This window comes from Denticeps clupeoides, chromosome 20, assembly GCF_900700375.1.
Source record: "Denticeps clupeoides chromosome 20, fDenClu1.1, whole genome shotgun sequence".
Taxonomy (NCBI): Eukaryota; Metazoa; Chordata; class Actinopteri; order Clupeiformes; family Denticipitidae; genus Denticeps; species Denticeps clupeoides.
In genome coordinates, this window is record NC_041726.1 from 13,918,569 (window position 1) to 13,937,029 (window position 18,461).

Consider the following 18,461-nt stretch of genomic DNA (forward strand, 5'->3'; position numbering starts at 1 on the left):
ACCAAATGTTATCTGAAACACAGTTTAAAATTGACACTCAGTTTTTTTTTTACTGTGTACTATTCTCATTTGACATCAACATCATTCACTGTACATTTGCTTGCCAATGTCTTTTTGCTTTATATGGAGCCTGTGCTGTTATTAGTACCCCCCCCCCCCCCCCCCCCCCCCATCTATATAGAAAATATGCTCTCATTAAGAGTACTTTTGTATTAACTGAGGAATAAATAAGAATTTAGAATTGTGAAACAAGTGAAGTCGCACACCTTTAGTAAAATAAATTAAAAGTGAAGTGATTGTCATTGTGCAGCACAGCACATTCTGAATCATTTGTTTAGCACAAAATTATTCACAATAATTGTATGACTAATTGTGTTTTATAACATCATAATTGTATTTCAGAATTGCAACTGAATTGCAAGTTACATTTTCAGTTCAGTTCAGTGCTACTGAGGAGCCAATTTAGCACAATCCTTTACACAAGCAGACTTTTTGGTCAGGCACCATTTACGACGTCAATTGGGTCCTCAAATATTTTCTTTCAGGCACTGTTAAGGCTACTAGGTAGGGGTCCTTTTGCACACGTGTACGATCGCCTGCTAGAAACATGGCTGATCTACAGATGAAGATCCTGCGAAAGAAAATTAAGAAAAGAAGTGAAAAGAACAAGCAACGCAAGCAACTGAAGACACAGAACGATTTGGAAGAAAACGGTACATTTAATTTCCTGTTGGAGTAGTATATTAGTTGATTCAGACTCGGAGAACGGATGCATGTTTGGCTCTCTCTTAAATAAAAGTTGTTTAATATGTAATTTAATTTGTAGTAGTGTAGTAAAGCAGTAGTTCGCTGGTAATTGAATGTCTTTTCGGTATAGAAGATGTTGGTACCGAGGGGTCTCCAGTCGACACGATTAAGGGGGACGCCGTGGCCCAGTTGAACCAACCCAGCCCGGCGATGAAGCCCGAGCAGAAGGTCCTCCTCGCACATGATGAAACTGCACCTCCCAGTTCTGTAAAGAAGAGAAAGCACACGAGCACGGGAGATCCGCAAGGTGCGTTTTCAGCGTGGGTGCACTGGAGGGTTTTTACTGCCATTTATTCGCAAACCTGTTTGTTCTTTTGTATAATTAGCTGTGAAGTACTGTTGGGTTGATAGCCTTCAACGAGCAAGTTTTCTGTGTAGGTCTGAAGAAAATGAAGAGTGGCCAGGATGATGCAGATGCTGATGAAGTTGAAGATGATGAAAGAGACTCGAGTGCCGAAATGGCAGAAGGCGATGGAGGAGAAAGTACCGGGGGTGATGAAGATGGTGATGATGGACCTGAGCTTCCTGCAGGTCTGACGGGTGTGTACTGGTTTAGATCAGACTGAGAGTGCTGTTGTTGGCAGTTCCATCGTTTATGTGGTGATAGTAGCCTAGTGGGTAACACGCTCGCCTGTGAACCAGAAGACCCACGTTCAAATCCCACTTACTACCTTACTACGTGATCAGGACCCTGAGTGTCTCCAGTGGGGGACTGTCCCTGTCATTTCTGACTAACGTCGCTCTGAGACTTAAGTCTCTCTGACTGAATTTGCAATTAATCTCATTCTGAAATATGTTGTGACGAGGGTCTTGTAGCAGGCTAGGCAGATTGTCTTCATTGAGATTAACAAAAAGAAAAGTTAATAATCGTATTTGCAGATTGGGTAGTGATTGACAGCAAATGTGCATCCTGCGTCCAGTTGACTGTGTGCACTCAGGTTAACCTGAAGCTTTTCCTGTGTGTGTCTGACTTTGAGAAGTTTCATTTACACCAAGTGATGTCTATTGCAACCAGGGGCGCTTTGCGGATCAAAGTACCAAGCACTATCCTGGTCATGTAGCACTGTTTTGTTGTGGACACATGCTCCCACGGTGTAGTACTACAGGGGTTGGGCTGCTGCGGTGGGGGTGGAAAGTGCTTCACGTTCTACGAAAGCCTAGCATTAACATTGGTGCACGTTGCTTTCAAGGTGCATTTGAGGACAAGTCCTTTGTGTCTCTGGCTGATCTGGTGAGTGAGAACACACTGAGGGGTGTGAAGGACATGGGCTTTGAACACATGACTGAGATCCAACACAAGACCATTCGTCCTCTTCTGGAGGGAAGGTGAGCCATTACAAATGCATCAATGTTCATCTCAATGCTGAGAGTTTGGGGGATCTGTTAGAGACTCAAGGTCTTGTCTGTGTATCAAAAACTGATCTTTTTGGCGATTTGTGTACTTTGATGTGCAGGGACGTTTTGGCTGCTGCTAAAACTGGAAGTGGCAAAACGTTGGCCTTCCTCATACCCTGCATTGAGCTCATCTACAAACTCAAGTTCATGCCCAGAAATGGTAAGATTGATTACAATGTGCATGTAAAACTGCCACGATTTGATTAATTCGCTGAATTATTTCAATAGGAAGTGGAATTAATACACTGGTGTGTTCTGAATGCTACATTTTGTGAGCTTTAATGTTATAATGAGTGGCCAACCACGCTCTCTCAAAGGAACTGGTGTGATCATCCTGTCACCCACACGTGAGTTGGCCATGCAGACGTATGGTGTGATGAAAGAGCTGATGACGCACCACATTCATACCTACGGCCTCGTCATGGGTGGCAGCAACCGATCTGCTGAGGCACAGAAATTAGCCAATGGTGTCAACATCCTGGTGGCAACTCCCGGAAGGTTGCTGGACCACTTACAGGTAACCTAGATGTGTTTCTTGCATATCTGAACGACACTGGTTTGCATTGGTTTATGATAGTAACCCTAGATTATTTGAATTTGCCTCTGGTTTCAGAATACTCCCGGGTTCATGTTTAAGAACCTCCAGTGTCTGATCATTGATGAAGCTGATCGTATTCTAGAGGTTGGATTCGAAGAAGAGTTGAAGCAAATTATCAAGTTATTGCCAAGTAAGTTTATCAGGTACACAGTTGCTGTTGCATTTATGCGTTGTTCACATCGTGTTTTACCATTTCTATTTCTACAGAGAGGAGACAGACCATGCTGTTTTCTGCCACACAGACCCGTAAAGTGGAGGACTTGGCTCGCATTTCACTGAAGAAGGAGCCACTCTATGTTGGTGTTGATGACAATAAGGATACAGCCACAGTGGAAGGACTGGAGCAGGTATGTTGTGGGCATTGAGAGTGTGTTACATGTTAAAGCACTTGCATTTACTTTGATGTGTTTTTCTTTCAAGGGTTATGTGGTGTGTCCATCAGAAAAGCGATTCCTCCTCCTCTTCACCTTCCTGAAGAAGAACCGTAAGAAGAAACTGATGGTTTTCTTCTCCTCGTGCATGTCTGTCAAGTTCCACTACGAGTTGTTGAACTACATAGACCTGCCAGTGATGGCCATTCATGTAAGTGGTTACTTTCTTAAGGATTTTGTTGAATAATTACTTGTAAAATTGTATATAGTGTGTGTGTGTGTATATACACTGCTAAAAAAACTGATTGATGGAGGGAGACATGTCATCCTAGATGTGCTCAGTTGGATTCAGGTCTAGGGGTGGGCCAGTCCATAGCATCAAGGCCTTCGTCTTGCAGGAACTGCTGACACACTCCAGCCACATGAGGTCTAGCGTAGTCTTGCATTAGGAGGAACCTAATGCAGCACCAGCATATGGTCTCACAAGGGATCTGAGGATCTCATCTTGGTACCTAATGGCAGTCAGTGGCGAATTTGGCGATCTTTGTGTTCTCTGGCCGCCTCCTGATATACTGACCTGACTCCATGCTCTGGACACAGACGCTGACAGACACAGTAAACCTTGCCACAGCTTGCATTGATGTGCCATAGACGAGGATCCAGAACTGATTACTTCATCGATGGTAACATGGAAGCACATTGTAAGTTGCTCTGGATAAGGGTGAAAGCACTGCCAGCGTTCAAAAGTGCCCAAAACAGCCAGAAAGCACAGGAACTGAGAAGTGGTCTGTGGTCACCACCCGCATGACCACGCCTTTTATTGGGGAATTATAGCTAATTGCTATAATTTCCACCCGTTGTCTACTCCATTTGCACAACAGGACGTGATTGTTGCTTCCTAAGTGGAAGTCTGATTTCCCAGACGTTTGATTATATTATGCTGTTTAAGTGTTTTACATTTTACAGTTTACATTTACTGTTTTCTTGTCTAGTATTATTGTATTAGACATTGATCTAAAAATTATAAATATTTCAGTTAATATAAGTGGATAGAAGTTTCATGTGATCAGAAAAATGTAATCTGCTCCTGAGCACCATGCTGCCCCCTCACACACTGAACAGTCTACTCCACCCTTCACTCTACAAAACTGCACTATACTGGTTTCAGTAAAAAAATTAAATGATTAATTGGATTTTATAGGAAATTCATGCAAATATTAAAACCACTGAAATATTTTTTTTCCCAGGGAAAGCAAAAGCAGACCAAACGAACCACCACCTTCTTTCAATTTTGCAATGCTGACTCCGGTATCCTGCTTTGCACTGATGTGGCTGCCCGAGGATTGGATATCCCTGAAGTTGACTGGATTGTGCAGTATGACCCTCCTGATGACCCAAAGGTATCAAAAGTTTTTTCTATTATAATTAAAACAATTCCTACTTTTGTTTTTTGTATTTTTTAGGTTGATTCAACAATGCTGCATGTTTTAAGTCTTTCAAATTTTGTTTACGCTAGGAATATATCCACCGGGTTGGTCGAACGGCTCGTGGAATTGAAGGTCGAGGCCATGCTCTGCTTATCCTGAGACCTGAAGAACTTGGCTTCCTTAGGTTCCTCAAACAAGCAAAGGTACGTCCTTCCTGTATGTAGTTTTATGTAATAAGCTGTGATTGGGTTGGGATATGCAGTGGTGGCCTAGCGGTTAAGGAAGTGGCCCCATAATCAGAAGGTTACCGATTCAAATCCCGATCGGGTGAGGTGCCACTGAGCAAAAGCACCGTCCCCATACACTGCTCCCCGGGCGCCTGTCATGGCTGCCCACTGCTCACCAAGGGTGATGGTTAAAAGCAGAGGACACATTTTGTTGTGTCACTGTGTGCTGTCCTTGCTGTGCATTTTCTTTTCACTGTCATTAAAATTTAATGGATAAAAATATAAATGATTATAATGGTATTTGTGAGACCCACAGAAATGTTAAATGTCAGCTTTCCTTGTTGTGGTTCATGGTCATATACAGGGAGTGCAGAATTATTAGGCAAATGAGTATTTTGTCCACATCATCCTCTTCATGCATGTTGTCTTACTCCAAGCTGTATAGGCTCGAAAGCCTACTACCAATTAAGCATATTAGGTGATGTGCATCTCTGTAATGAGAAGGGGTGTGGTCTAATGACATCAACACCCTATATCAGGTGTGCATAATTATTAGCCAACTTCCTTTCCTTTGGCAAAATGGGTCAAAAGAAGGACTTGACAGGCTCAGAAAAGTCAAAAATAGTGAGATATCTTGCAGAGGGATGCAGCACTCTTAAAATTGCAAAGCTTCTGAAGCGTGATCATCGAACAATCAAGCGTTTCATTCAAAATAGTCAACAGGGTCGCAAGAAGAGTGTGGGAAAAACCAAGGCGCAAAATAACTGCCCATGAACTGAGAAAAGTCAAGCGTGCAGCTGCCAAGATGCCACTTGCCACCAGTCTGGCCATATTTCAGAGCTGCAACATCACTGGAGTGCCCAAAAGCACAAGGTGTGCAATACTCAGAGACATGGCCAAGGTAAGAAAGGCTGAAAGACGACCACCACTGAACAAGACACACAAGCTGAAACGTCAAGACTGGGCCAAGAAATATCTCAAGCCTGATTTTTCTAAGGTTTTATGGACTGATGAAATGTGAGTGAGTCTTGATGGGCCAGATGGATGGGCCCATGGCTGGATTGGTAAAGGGCAGAGAGCTCCAGTCCGACTCAGACGCCAGCGAGGTGGAGGTGGAGTACTGGTTTAGGCTGGTATCAATCAAAGATGAGCTTGTGGGGCCTTTTCGGGTTGAGGATGGAGTCAAGCTCAACTCCCAGTCCTACTGCCAGTTTCTAGAAGACACCTTCTTCAAGCAGTGGTACAGGAAGAAGTCTGCATCCTTCAAGAAAAACATGATTTTCATGCAGGACAATGCTCCATCACACGCGTCCAAGTACTCCACAGCGTGGCTGGCAAGAAAGGGTATAAAAGAGGAAAAACTAATGACATGGCCTCCTTGTTCACCTGATCTGAACCCCATTGAGAACCTGTGGTCCATCATCAGATGTGAGATTTACAAGGAGGGAAAACAGTACACCTCTCTGAACAGTGTCTGGGAGGGTGTGGTTGCTGCTGCACGCAATGTTGATGGTGAACAGATCAAAACACTGACAGAATCCATGGATGGCAGGCTTTTGAGTGTCCTTGCAAATAAAGGTGGCTATATTGGTCGCTGATTTGTTTTTGAATGTCAGAAATGTATATTTGTGAATGTGGAGATGTTATATTGGTTTCACTGGTAAAAATAAATAATTGAAATGGGTATATATTTGTTTTTTGTTAAGTTGCCTAATAATTATGCACAGTAATAGTCACCTGCACACACAGATATACCCCTAAAATAGCTAAAAATAAAAGCAAACTAAAAACTACTTCCAAAAACATTCAGCTTTGATGTTAATGAGTTTTTTTGGGTTCATTGAGAACATGGTTGTTGTTCAACAATAAAATTATTCCTCAAAAATACAACTTGCCTAATAATTCTGCACTCCCTGTATACCTAGTATTACACTGGAATGTGTCTGATTTTAATGATCTTTCAGGTTCCCCTGAGTGAATTTGAGTTTTCCTGGAGCAAGATATCAGATATCCAGTCACAGGTGGGTACATAGTATCATCGTTTTTACCATATTCCTCTCCTATCCTTTCTAGGTGGAGTATTTTCAACATATTACTTAAAACCTGAAGCTATAAGTGACACAAGGTCCATTACTATGTTGTCTGCTGTGTTTCAGCTGGAAAAACTAATTGAGAAGAACTATTACCTGCACAAATCTGCACAAGAGGCCTACAAATCCTACGTTAGAGCATACGACTCTCATTCTCTGAAGCAGATTTACAATGTTGAGACGCTCAACCTCCCACAGGTGGCACTGTCCTTCGGCTTCAAAGTCCCCCCATACGTGGACCTCAGTATCCTCTTTATACCACCCTATGCTCCAGATCTTTATTTAAAAGTAAAGTACATGCACAAGACAGTCTTCTGTATTCAGTAAGCCTCGCCCTGTTCCATTTGTCTGTAGTATTCTCCTTAACCCAGACTTCTTCCAGACGTGCACAGCAGCAAGGGAGCGAAGCTACAGAAGAGAGGTGGTGGTGGAGGCTTTGGCTACCAGAAGTCCAAGAACATGCACAAAGCCAAGATCTTCAAGCATGTCAATAAAGGAGGCAAAGGAGACCGCAGACAGTTCTCCCGTTAAATATTTCTATTGCTGGCTATAAGCAGCCATTTTTTTTGTTTTTTTTGTTATACAGGTGAATGTAAGAGTTGTGTGTTTCTCTTTAAGGTCTTGTCTGTGTTTCAGGACGTAACTTGCTACTAGAACAAGCATTCCAGGTTTCTCTGAACACCTTTACTGCATATGGAAGTTCTCTGTATACTTGTTAAAAGACTCATGGCCCTAATTCTTTCTCTGGTGGTGTTCTATTCTGATATTAGTTTTTCAGTCAGTATGAATAAATTCTTATGCTTCAGTTGCTACCTTTTTATTAACGGAAGAGAGAAGAAAAACTGAATTTGGTTTGTCATTCCTTTGATTGATTAATTTATTAAAGATCCAATAGTTTACTGTTGTCTACATTTTAAATGAATGAGTTAGTAAATCCTACACTAACATTTGTAAAAGCAATCTTCTCAAAGTGATCAGAGCAAAAAGGCAGCTTCTGGAAATTTGGAATGATCTGTCCCCAGGTTTGGGAACATACAAATTCTTAAAACCTAAATCAGTTTAATATTATATACTTAACTGAATGGCGACTGATGGGAAATTAGATGGATCGGGACAGTCTTGGTCCTACTCATGTAAAGCCATAATTTAGTTTACGGACACATACAGATGAAATAGATTTAAAACACAATATCAACAACCATGTTGTGGAAGGAAAGGTGACTCTTAGGAAGCTCCTTTGTCTCTCAGTTTTGAAAGTAGAATTTCATTCTTGCGACACTCCTGCAAAGAAAACAAAAACTTTAGTTTTTTTTTTGTTTTTTTTTTTTCCCTTCTTAAATGCTTAAAGTTTGTCTGCTGTATACCACTTTACCTCTTTGAAATCCTTGACTGTTTTGAAGTAAAGTCTCTGCTTATCAAGCAGCTCTAAGTATTCGTCGTTCAGCTGGTCCCGCCTCATCTTATTCTCCTGCTTCTTCTTCTCATTCTGTTGAAAGTGAGACATTTGCACTTTATAAAATATATTTTTTTATGTTGCAAACCACAGACACATCAAATCTTGGTTAAGGCAAATTATCTAAGATTTGATTCCTGCACCCTAAAGTTTCTCAGTGAGACTTTTGATGAATGAAGGTTTGGTCAAAATTATATTTTAAAACATACAATGATCTAATCTTAGAAAAAAGGCCTCTTCCTATTAACTTCTTGAGTACATGTGTAAAACACAAACATTATAAAAAGTAAAAATGGCAATAATTAAATCTGATTTCCAGAAATCTAGAACTTGGTCTTAAAGGAACTCTTAAATGAATGGTCTCCTACAATGGAGATGGGTTCTAATTTTGTCATAACAATATGATAACAGTGGATACTTTTTAGTCTCTTTCTCTATGCATGGAATATCATTATATCAAATTCTGCAATTAATAAATTCGATAGATCAATCACCATTTGGAATAAGGGTTTGTTGCATTAACAAAATTGCTTGCCGCTTAAGTGAACAATAGTTTGTTTTTTGCTGGTTCATGTTGGTGCCTGAGACTTTTGCTCAGTACTTTAAAAGAAGAAACCAATAGCAATACCAGATCTAGCAACGTTTATAGGGGATTACATTAAAAATCTTAAACCCATTTGGAGAATCTTGATGAGCTTGGTGGAACCTGTATAGTGGTGCAAAAAAAAAGTGTGGCAGCCACCTATTGTGCAAGTTGTCCCACTTAAAAAGATGAGTGAGGTCTGTAATTTTCTTCAACTGTTAGAGACAGAATGTAAAAAGAAATAATCCAGCAAAAATCACATTGTATGATTTATAAAGAATTTATTTGTATAATGGTGCAGAAATTAAGTATTTGGCCAATAACATAATTTCACCTAAATACTTGGTCATGTAACCTTGGTTGGCAACGACAGAGGTCAAACGTTTCCAGTAGGTCTTCACCGGGTTTGCACATACTGTAGCTGGTATTTTTGCCCTTGCATTCATCCTTTCCTTTATACAGATCAGTTATCCTGTCCCCTTTGCAGAAAAGCCACCACAGAGCATAAAGTTTCCACCCCCGTTCTTCACAGTGGGTCTGGTGTTCTTGGGATGCTTCTCAGAATTCTCACTCCAAAAACGAGTGGCGTTTATACCAAAGAGTTCTATTGTGGTCTCATCTGACGATATGACATTCTCCCAGTCAATCCTCTGGATCATTCACATGGTCTCTTTAAACGGGCCTGGACATGTGCTGTTTTAAGAAGGGGGACCTTTCGAGCATTGCAGGATTTTAATGCATGACTACGTGGTTACCATTAGTAACCTTTGTTACTGTGGTCCCAGCTCTCTTCAGGTCATTGTCCAGTTTCCCCAACGTAGTTTCCGCACCGTTCTCAAGGTCATTTGTACCCCACGAGGTGAGATCTTGCATAATCGCCCCGGTTGAGGGTGATTGTCAGTGATTCAATTTTCTAATAATTGCTCCAACTGTTGATCTCTTCTCACCAAGCTGCTTGTCTAATGTAGATAGTCCCAGTCTTGTGCAGGTGTACAATCTGGTCCCGGGAGTCCTTAGCCATGGTGGAGGTTGGAGTCTGACAGTTTGAAGGTATGGACTGGTGTCTTTTATACAGATAACCAGTTCAAACAGGCACCATTAATACAGAAGTAACTGTTCTGTGAGGGCCAGAATTTTTACTTGTTTGTAGGTGATAAATATTTTTTACACATCAACCTTGAGAGACAATGATGAAAACTACAGACCTCTCATCTTTTTAAGTGGAACTTGCGCAATCGGTGGGTGCCAATGACTTTTTGGCCCTACTGTAAGTGTAAGTTTGGCTACCTTGATTCGACTTTGTTTGATTCCTTCCACAATGTGTTCCATCTGCCTCAGGAACTGCTCCTTGGCACCAGCTGACGCCATGGCTCTGGGCAGCAAAAGAATTCAGAATCATTCAACAGAATAGGTAACAACAAATGGGGAAAAAAAAACAAGATTTGTCATTATATCAGGGAAAACTACAAATTTCACATTGCTCCAGTAGCCAAAGCCTGATGTGAATTCTAATACACATAGTAAGAGAGAGTTTAGGTGTGACAACAGTATCTCTTCTGAATACTCACTGCTGGAAGTTGTCATGAATGGAGTTCAACAAGTTCACCTGAGGGTTAGGGATAATAATAAGCAAAATCAACGTTTCAACAGCCATAGATGATATAAATCCATTTTTTCCACTTACTTCTTTTTCAAGGTAAACTTTTTTGTCGTCAAGTGTGTTGTACAGGGTGAAAAACTGTTTTGTTTCTTTGTGTGTGGCTGAAACTGGGGGAAAAAAAAAGGTTCCATAAGAAGGACGAACCCACATATAAGACTAAAAGCAGGTAAAACACATACCTTGGCCATAAAGCTCGATGAATCGCTTCTGATATTGTGTAAGCTCTGCCCGACTGGGCACCTCATCAATTTTTCTCTGCAGGATGGCGATCTCGCGGTTGCGTCTAGCCTGAAGAGTATTCATGAAAGATTATTATTACTTATTTGAGCTTCTCACATCGATGAGAAGACCAAACAATCAGCTTTTGTACTAAATCTAAAGACTGACATTATTCATGTAAAAATGTCAATAGCTTGATGGGCCTATACCCCTAAGGAGCCATGTTTTATGTGTTTTTATGATTTCAAACAATCCAAAATACTATGAGGTTTATACTGTTTGAGTTTATCTCACCATCAACAGTCTGATCTTCTGTAGCTTCTCTTTGTCAGCACCATACTGATTCTCAATAACTTGTCTTCGTTCCTAAACAAATGATAAGCATTTAATCTCTCTAGATTCCTGAGATAATGTTATACAAACAGAACATTACAAATCAGTTACAATGCTGAAGGCACCTTCTGTTCATCTGTGTCATCGCCAGACTCAACTTTCAGATCCTCAATGTTCTGCTGCAGTCGAGCCATTTCCTCCTGGAATAATATTTAACTCCATATTAGTATAGAAGAGATGCAAATCCACAGATCCTAAATGAACATTCTCTTGTGAACGTCTCCAACCCTGCAGTGAGTGCGGAATTCTTGCTCTTGCTGCTTCAGGTTCTCGTTCAGGGCCACCAGAGCTCTGAGCTTCTCCAGGACACTACAGCACAAGAACACACATGGACTAACATTCAGCACCTGAAATCATGAACTTTTACTGGAATCAGGGACAAGCTGAACTCACCTGGAATCCGCCTGGGCCTCAACATCTCCCAGAGCGGTTAGCTCTCCCTCCAGCCTTCCGCTCAGCTCCGTAGCCTGTGGAAAACGGACCGGAAAAAACAGCTCTAGCGTCCAGCCGAATAACTCAAATACGGCCCGGAAACTCCACTCACCTCCGTTAGCTTGCTTTTTGCCTCTTCACATGTAGTTTTCACTTCAAAATACTTCGCTTGAATCTGAGAAGGAGAGTTGTTGATTTAAGTCCAGCTTAAATCATCCTGTGAAGATCAGATATGGACTACAAAGCAAATAGTAGTAGCTCTGGACAACTCTAGTCCGCAAAATGCCGTAAATATAAAAGAGAAAGAGAGAGAGAGAGAGAGAGACGCAGCAGATGCTCACGAAACCTCGTAATGGACCTAGACCTTGAGCAATTCAAGTAATTCACAAATCAGTAGCCTGTAGCTCTTTTTTTGGGGTTACAAAACTGATATCAGGTAGAACTTTTGTCAAAGGGTGGGGGAATAAACACCCACACACCAAAATGTGTGCCCACCTCCTCAAGTTCTTTGGTTTTCTGCTGGATCTTCCGGTTTATGGATGCCATCATCCTGCGGTGTTGCTGCACCGGTCCATACCGCTCCGGCTGACCTTCTGCAGACCTCTCTGCCTTCTCAGCATATTCACAGGCAATCTGTTTAATCTCCTCGGACTGCAGGCCAACGATCTGACCCACAGTGCTGGCAGTAAGCCTGCCCTGAAAAAGCAAAAGGAAAGACACCTCGTCACACGACTCCTCAACAAATGCACATACTCATGAAGCGTCGAAGGAAACTGCATTTACCTCCTCAGTTGCCATGGCAGCCATGCTGGTCATGAGTGTTTTAATACGAAGCTGTATGAGGACAGTGTTTCAGGTCAAGATAAGGACGGATTGATATGTAAAATTGTACATTAAATAAATACTGTAGATCAAAAGTATCTATATATAAACATATACCCCTTTCATCCACAACACCCCAAAAAATACTGTGTTGAGTGTTTGTGGGGCAGTGGTGGCCTAGCGGTTAAGAAAGCGGCCTCGAATCCCGATCCGCCGAGGTGCCACTGATCAAAGCACCGTCCCCACACACTGCTCCCCGGGCGCCTGTCATGGCTGCCCACTGCTCACCAAGGGTGATGGTTAAATACAGAGCACACATTTTGCTGTGTCACCGTGTGCTGTGCTGCAGTGTATCACAATGACAATCATTTCACTTTTTTGATATCAGTCCATAAAGTCACCCAATCAGTGGGTCAATTTTACCCACATCAGCCAATTATTTTGTTTCTGGCTATTTCAGAGTGAAGCAGTGTGAATACGTAGAAGTACTCCAGTCTTAACATTTATGACTTTCCCATCCTATTCCTACTAAAGATGTGATGAAAGATTAATTAGGATTCATTGGTTTACATACCTCTTCAGCGGCCTGGAGGTCTTCATCCTCTGAAAGATCAGACATTCCTGCGGGCGTACCCTGGGACCCCTGCGTCAAGAGAATTTTCTTTTCCTCTGCCTGGAGAGAAGCAGAAACCTTTGTGACCACTGTTAAATTATGTTTTCACCTCGGACGTGAACCATTTTTATTTTTCATTTTGAAGTTTGTCATTTTATACATCTACATGGTGCAGTTAAACAAGTCAACATTCCTCCAGGATGCGTATGTGTGCAACCACTTTAAGAAACAATGACATTCATCCTTAGAACATATGCACTATTCTGATATATTACTCTGTATGCAAGGATAGGATACTCACCCTTTCTTGTTTTATGTCTTTGCTAAATCCATAACGCCTAGATCATGGAGAAAGAAGGAAAAAAATGCAATTCTCATTCATGTAAACCTTTTTTTTTTTTTTTTCTCAACCATATATCAATTTAATAAAACATGTCAAACGCAATAATGTCAATGCATGTCAAAAGCAAAGCAATAAAACATGTCAAATGTTTTTCTCCCCAGAAAAAAATTATGCATAACATGCGTTATTTCATTATAACTATCACATCTCACGCACCCACTTTCTATACCCACTAGAACCCGTCGGTCTTTACAAAGCTTTGGCATAGTAATTTACCATTTGTAATTTACATGATTTTAAAAGGAGGCGTGCTGCTGCGGAGGTGCTGGGATACGGAAGCTACGTACACAGCAGCACGTGACATGGTTCAAAGCGTAAAGCCAGTAAAGATACTATAAACCTGCACAAGTTTTAAACGTTTAGTTGTAAACATAGGAAAAAAACTGCACGAGAAACATGTACTTTGTCATACATTCATGTGTCAGTCAGATTTCAATGACTTTTCCAGAACTTTATATGTGTATTATGAATTCCAAAACCTTTCAAGACCTGAAAATGGATTTTCCAGGTTTTTAATGAGCGTAAGAACCCTGATAGTTGGACACAATTACCATAGAAAACAAATTTATCCTGAACTACTATGGGAACATATCATCTGATTGATTTCTCAGAATATGGTATCTGACTACTACCAGCTCAAAAAGGGAATACTGAGCAAAGCACCATCCCCACACGCACTGTCATGGCTGCTCACTGCTCACCAAGGGTGATGGGTTAAAAGCAGAGGACACATTTCACTGTGTCACCGTGTGCTGTGCTGCAGTGCATCACAATGACAATCACTCCACTGAAACATGGAGACTGAACATGCTGTCCATACAGGAACAACAATGGACTCAAGATGCTTCTCAAAACCAGTAAAACATCATGATTAAAGGTGACAGAAACCAATCACACGGATGCTGTAAAACACGTCTGTGCTCACAACAGCCTTGCAGCAGATTCAGTTAGTGTAACAGGCCACCATCAATGCTCACAGACGACTGGTCAGAATTAAAATACTCACAGCAAATAACCTGCCATTCTTAATGGACTGGGGGCAGTCAAGAAAATGGCAAAAGATGATCGAATATTGGGTTTTAATATTCGAGATATAACTAATCTATATACAGGTAAATTCACCATAAATTCCATTTTTTTTTCCTTAATTATTTTTTTCCATTAAATTTTTTCTGAATTCCATGTTATCTATTATAAACATATTTATTCAACAAAAAACAATGTAGTTATGGACTAGCTGGGGAAAAAATAACCTGCAATATGACAATTCACATTAAATCATGGTTCAACAAAGTGCTTGGGCATTTACTGTTCGCTTTTGTGAACCATTTACATGTAAATGTAAATATTACAACATTACACATTCTTCGTTTGGTAAAATAAAAGTGCTTCACGTTAGACCTCAACATAAAAAAAAAACGTATCAAACAAAGGAACATCGGGGAGATCTGGAATCCTGATCTGGATCCACTGCTAACCAAGGGTGATGGGTTAAATACATATTTTGTGCACATTTTGTTGTGTCACCGAGTCACAATGACAAAAACATTGATTGTGCGTGCGCATGTGCGGAAACGGTCAGGCAAGAGGTCAAGATTCGGCGTGGACGGCCTCTTCGCCATCGCTGGGATACAGCGACCAGAAACCAGAAAAATTATACACAATTCCGCATTTTTTTTTGTGGATTCCGATTTATTCATTTACATTTACAGCATTTATCAGACGCCCTTATCCAGAGCAACTTACAGTCAGTATTACAGGGACAGTCTCCCCCGGAGCAATTTAGGGTTAAGTGTCTTGCTCAGGGACACAATGGTAGTAAGTGGGATTCAAACCCGGGTCTTCTGGTTCATAGGCGAGTGTGTTACCCACTAGGCTACTACCACCACATTATTCTGTGATTTCATCCGCGTTTACAGCATTGCGGAAATGATAGGCCCCTACATGTAACCTCACATCATCTAAGGTGTCCATATGAAGAGGAACAAGGACAGACAACGCAGGGACCCACCTTCCATATTCCAGCAGAGTAGAATGCACCCTGGACTCCTCATCCAGAAGCTCTCCAGCATCTGCCTGCCTTTTGTACTTCCTCTGAGGCTTATAAACATCCTGTGGGCAGAGAGAAATAGAACAATTATGTTGAAATTATTATTATTATTTTTAAACAAGAGTGTTGTACAGAAGACAATACAATGTTACATACAGACACGTCCAGGATTGCTTTCACCACTTTATCTCTCCGCAGCAGGAACTCTTCATCCTGAAGCCGATGTGTAACAGATTACATGTCATACCATCCACATAAACCTCGAAAAGATGAAAACATTTTTGTTCTCTCACCTGGGGGAATCTGTGTGTCTTCTGAAACTGGGAAACAGAGTACGCTCGCACGTAGTCGCCCATTTCCTCGCGGGTTTCAATGGCCCGCTTCACCAGCCACTGGAACCACATGATAATGCATTATCGGTGGTGAATGCAGGAGACATCTTATCAGTGCCATATAGGTTCAAGTTGGGGCAATAATGAATTTTCAATGCTACATATTTCTGTATAAAGGTGTCAGTTTATTGTGGTTGAAAAAACAACGGATATCTATATCAGAAATTGATAATTTGCCTATTTGTCATTTACAGGTTTAGCTACTACTGGATTAGAACTAATTAACACTTAAATCCAATCTAACCAAAGAAGCACATTTGCAAGTCTGAAAAAGGTCTTGCTTTTCATACCTGTATGACTGGAAAGATATGGATGAAGTCCAGACCCTGAATCTGATGGGGCTCCAGGCGATGAGGGCACTTCATTTTGGGTAGAACTGCCACAATTTTTTCGGTGAGAGCTCTAGGAATCAGGCAAACTGTGTTATACGTATCTGCAAATCTTTCAGGCCGTAACACCACCAGCTAATCATATTTAACACAAATATTTTAAATGCTATACTATATTTGATAAATGTGACCACCAGCTCTAACACAGTTAAAGAGTAAAATAAGTTTAAAAAAATAATTAAAATAAAGAGTTTTACAATATAGGCATAATCACTGTGACGCGATGGAAAGAAAATATATATATAAAAAAAGAAGTCCATACATTAATTGAAGGAAAGAAAGCTCTTTGATTATCTAAACTGACAGCCGACTGGGGAATTTTACTGTCTCATACCTGCTTCCAGATGAGAGTATTTCTCCACAGTAAGTAATACGCATTTGAAGATTACTTTATAGAATAATTTCCATTACTCACATCTTCTGGCCTATAGTTGAGTTCTCTTGGAAAAGCAGATCAACATCAATGTCAAAATTGCAAGTTGTAATGCACCAGGTCATCCCTCCAACCACCTAGAATATCAGACGTTAAGGTTTTACTGTGTCTTACCAAAGATTCAGGAGTTGAAAACGAGTTGAAACGTTCCTCTCTTTGGATCCATTTTATTAAAGTCCTTAAAACTTTTTGATGTGGCATTAGTTTGTATGTCTTGCATAATACAATGAAAATATGGCTGTAAAGATGCACAATACACTTTACTTTGTGAGATTATTAAACATAGACTAGCCTGTCTATGGTTCTGCAGTGGCCAGAAATGGTGATACATTCTCTGGAAAGACCTTCCACTCCCTTATCTCCACCAACAATCATGGCTTCCAAACGTGTGAAGCACTGCAGGTGATTGGACGTGAAAATGAGCACAAACTGATTTTTTTAGGTCAGTCACGTGAGACTCTGAAGAAACTTCACGTCTCCGGCAAACATTGTGTTTGGTGAACGGTGTTGATGACGTGATTTCCGTGAATGCCACCTCAACTTCTATAGGCCGCTCTCCGCCTCATTAGAATTTAAAGATATGATACAATTCTGTTACATTATGAGAATTTTGTCCTTCTTCTTGTCAATCTGCCATACGTTATTTAATAAGCATTATTGTGATATCATTGTTGTTGCCATATTAATAGCATTGTTGTTGTATCCAACAAACTGTGATTGCATCATATTGTGGGTAACTACTGTAGACAGTATTCTGGTTCAGCTAAAGTAAAAAGGAGCATTAGTTCTGGCAGCTCATTGCGTGATTCCGGCAGAAGTAAACTAATATTCGATAAAAAATTTCCTTTACTTAAAACTATTACAGATGTAAGTATGCGTGCACCCGAACTGTGATCTGGGCTGTTTCATTATTCAGCACTCATCCCTAAACTTTGATGCATAACCCACCTTATCAAAAGGAGAGAGGCCTTTGATGCGTGCTCGGAAGTAACCAGCTGTGAGCAGGAGCTCCAGGATCTCCGCCAGCTTGACGTTCTGCTCCTCATCCTCACGCGTCTCCACCTGCATGCGGGCACAGAAGGCATCTTTAAACGGAAGCCTGGCAGTCAAAAATGACCATGTGCAGATTCTGATGCTGTATACAGGGTGCAACTTATTACAAATAATTGTCAACAGATCTCTGCAAAAGCCACTTTTGGCTTCAGCAAATCATACATAACACAATTGCCTACGCAAACGATTTTATTGTAAATTATTAAGTTAATTACTTAATTATTCAAAATGGCAAAGATTTGTTGGGATGGGCTGTGCCAAAAACGTATATATGCTAGTTACTGTCAGACGATCACGTAAAATGATGACTTGATGATAAAACGATTCTCTTCACCTGGATTAGATTTCCTTCTTGGTCGTACTGTGCCCCGATTTTCGAGCCCGCTCTCACTCTCTGGAAGACTGACGTGGCCGCCATGTTGAACGCCGAGTGTCACGTGACGGTCACATGGCCGTGAGGCATCAAGGGAGGGCGAGGCTAGAGATGTTCACGACACCTGATTGCAGTCCGCTTCAAAATATGGATTTAATAGCGTGTTGGCAAAAACACATTCTTTTATAAAATAAGTTTATGGAAGTAAATACAAAGGTTTTATAAATATGATGTGTGTCAAAACATCAAGGGCATGTTGCAAGGCATGGAAATTCAGT

The 18,461-nt window shown here is 40.9% G+C and overlaps 2 protein-coding genes across 4 annotated transcripts; one reads left to right on the forward strand and one right to left on the reverse strand.

Moving 5' to 3' along the window:
- The first annotated feature begins 556 nt into the window (after positions 1-556).
- ddx18 (DEAD (Asp-Glu-Ala-Asp) box polypeptide 18) lies at positions 557-7,814 on the forward strand. Of its 2 annotated transcripts, none has more exons than XM_028964463.1 (14): positions 557-713; positions 878-1,054; positions 1,186-1,347; positions 1,998-2,133; positions 2,262-2,362; positions 2,520-2,719; positions 2,816-2,930; positions 3,008-3,147; positions 3,221-3,382; positions 4,419-4,571; positions 4,688-4,801; positions 6,790-6,846; positions 6,982-7,159; positions 7,298-7,814. In XM_028964463.1, the coding sequence occupies exons 1-14, from the start codon at positions 608-610 to the stop codon at positions 7,444-7,446; spliced, it is 1,950 nt and encodes a 649-aa protein (XP_028820296.1). In that variant the 5' UTR covers positions 557-607; the 3' UTR covers positions 7,447-7,814. The 2 variants fall into 2 exon arrangements, with proteins under 2 accessions (XP_028820296.1, XP_028820297.1); XM_028964464.1 differs by having other exon boundaries at positions 881-1,054.
- ccdc93 (CCC complex scaffolding subunit CCDC93) lies at positions 7,768-18,263 on the reverse strand. 2 transcript variants are annotated; one of them, XM_028964465.1, is made up of 22 exons: positions 18,145-18,263; positions 17,706-17,819; positions 16,740-16,834; positions 16,226-16,337; positions 15,837-15,935; positions 15,700-15,756; positions 15,505-15,605; positions 13,392-13,428; positions 13,052-13,150; positions 12,439-12,489; positions 12,151-12,351; positions 11,768-11,830; positions 11,617-11,690; positions 11,451-11,532; positions 11,289-11,363; positions 11,125-11,196; positions 10,791-10,899; positions 10,636-10,718; positions 10,520-10,557; positions 10,239-10,323; positions 8,288-8,401; positions 7,768-8,196 (listed from the first exon to the last, which is right to left on the reverse strand). In XM_028964465.1, exons 1-22 carry the CDS (start codon positions 18,226-18,228, stop codon positions 8,140-8,142), a joined length of 1,902 nt encoding a protein of 633 aa, XP_028820298.1. In that variant the 5' UTR covers positions 18,229-18,263; the 3' UTR covers positions 7,768-8,139. The 2 variants fall into 2 exon arrangements, with proteins under 2 accessions (XP_028820298.1, XP_028820299.1); XM_028964466.1 differs by lacking the exons at positions 17,706-17,819; positions 18,145-18,263 and adding an exon at positions 16,872-17,695 and having other exon boundaries at positions 16,740-16,764.
- Positions 18,264-18,461: the final 198 nt, after the last annotated feature.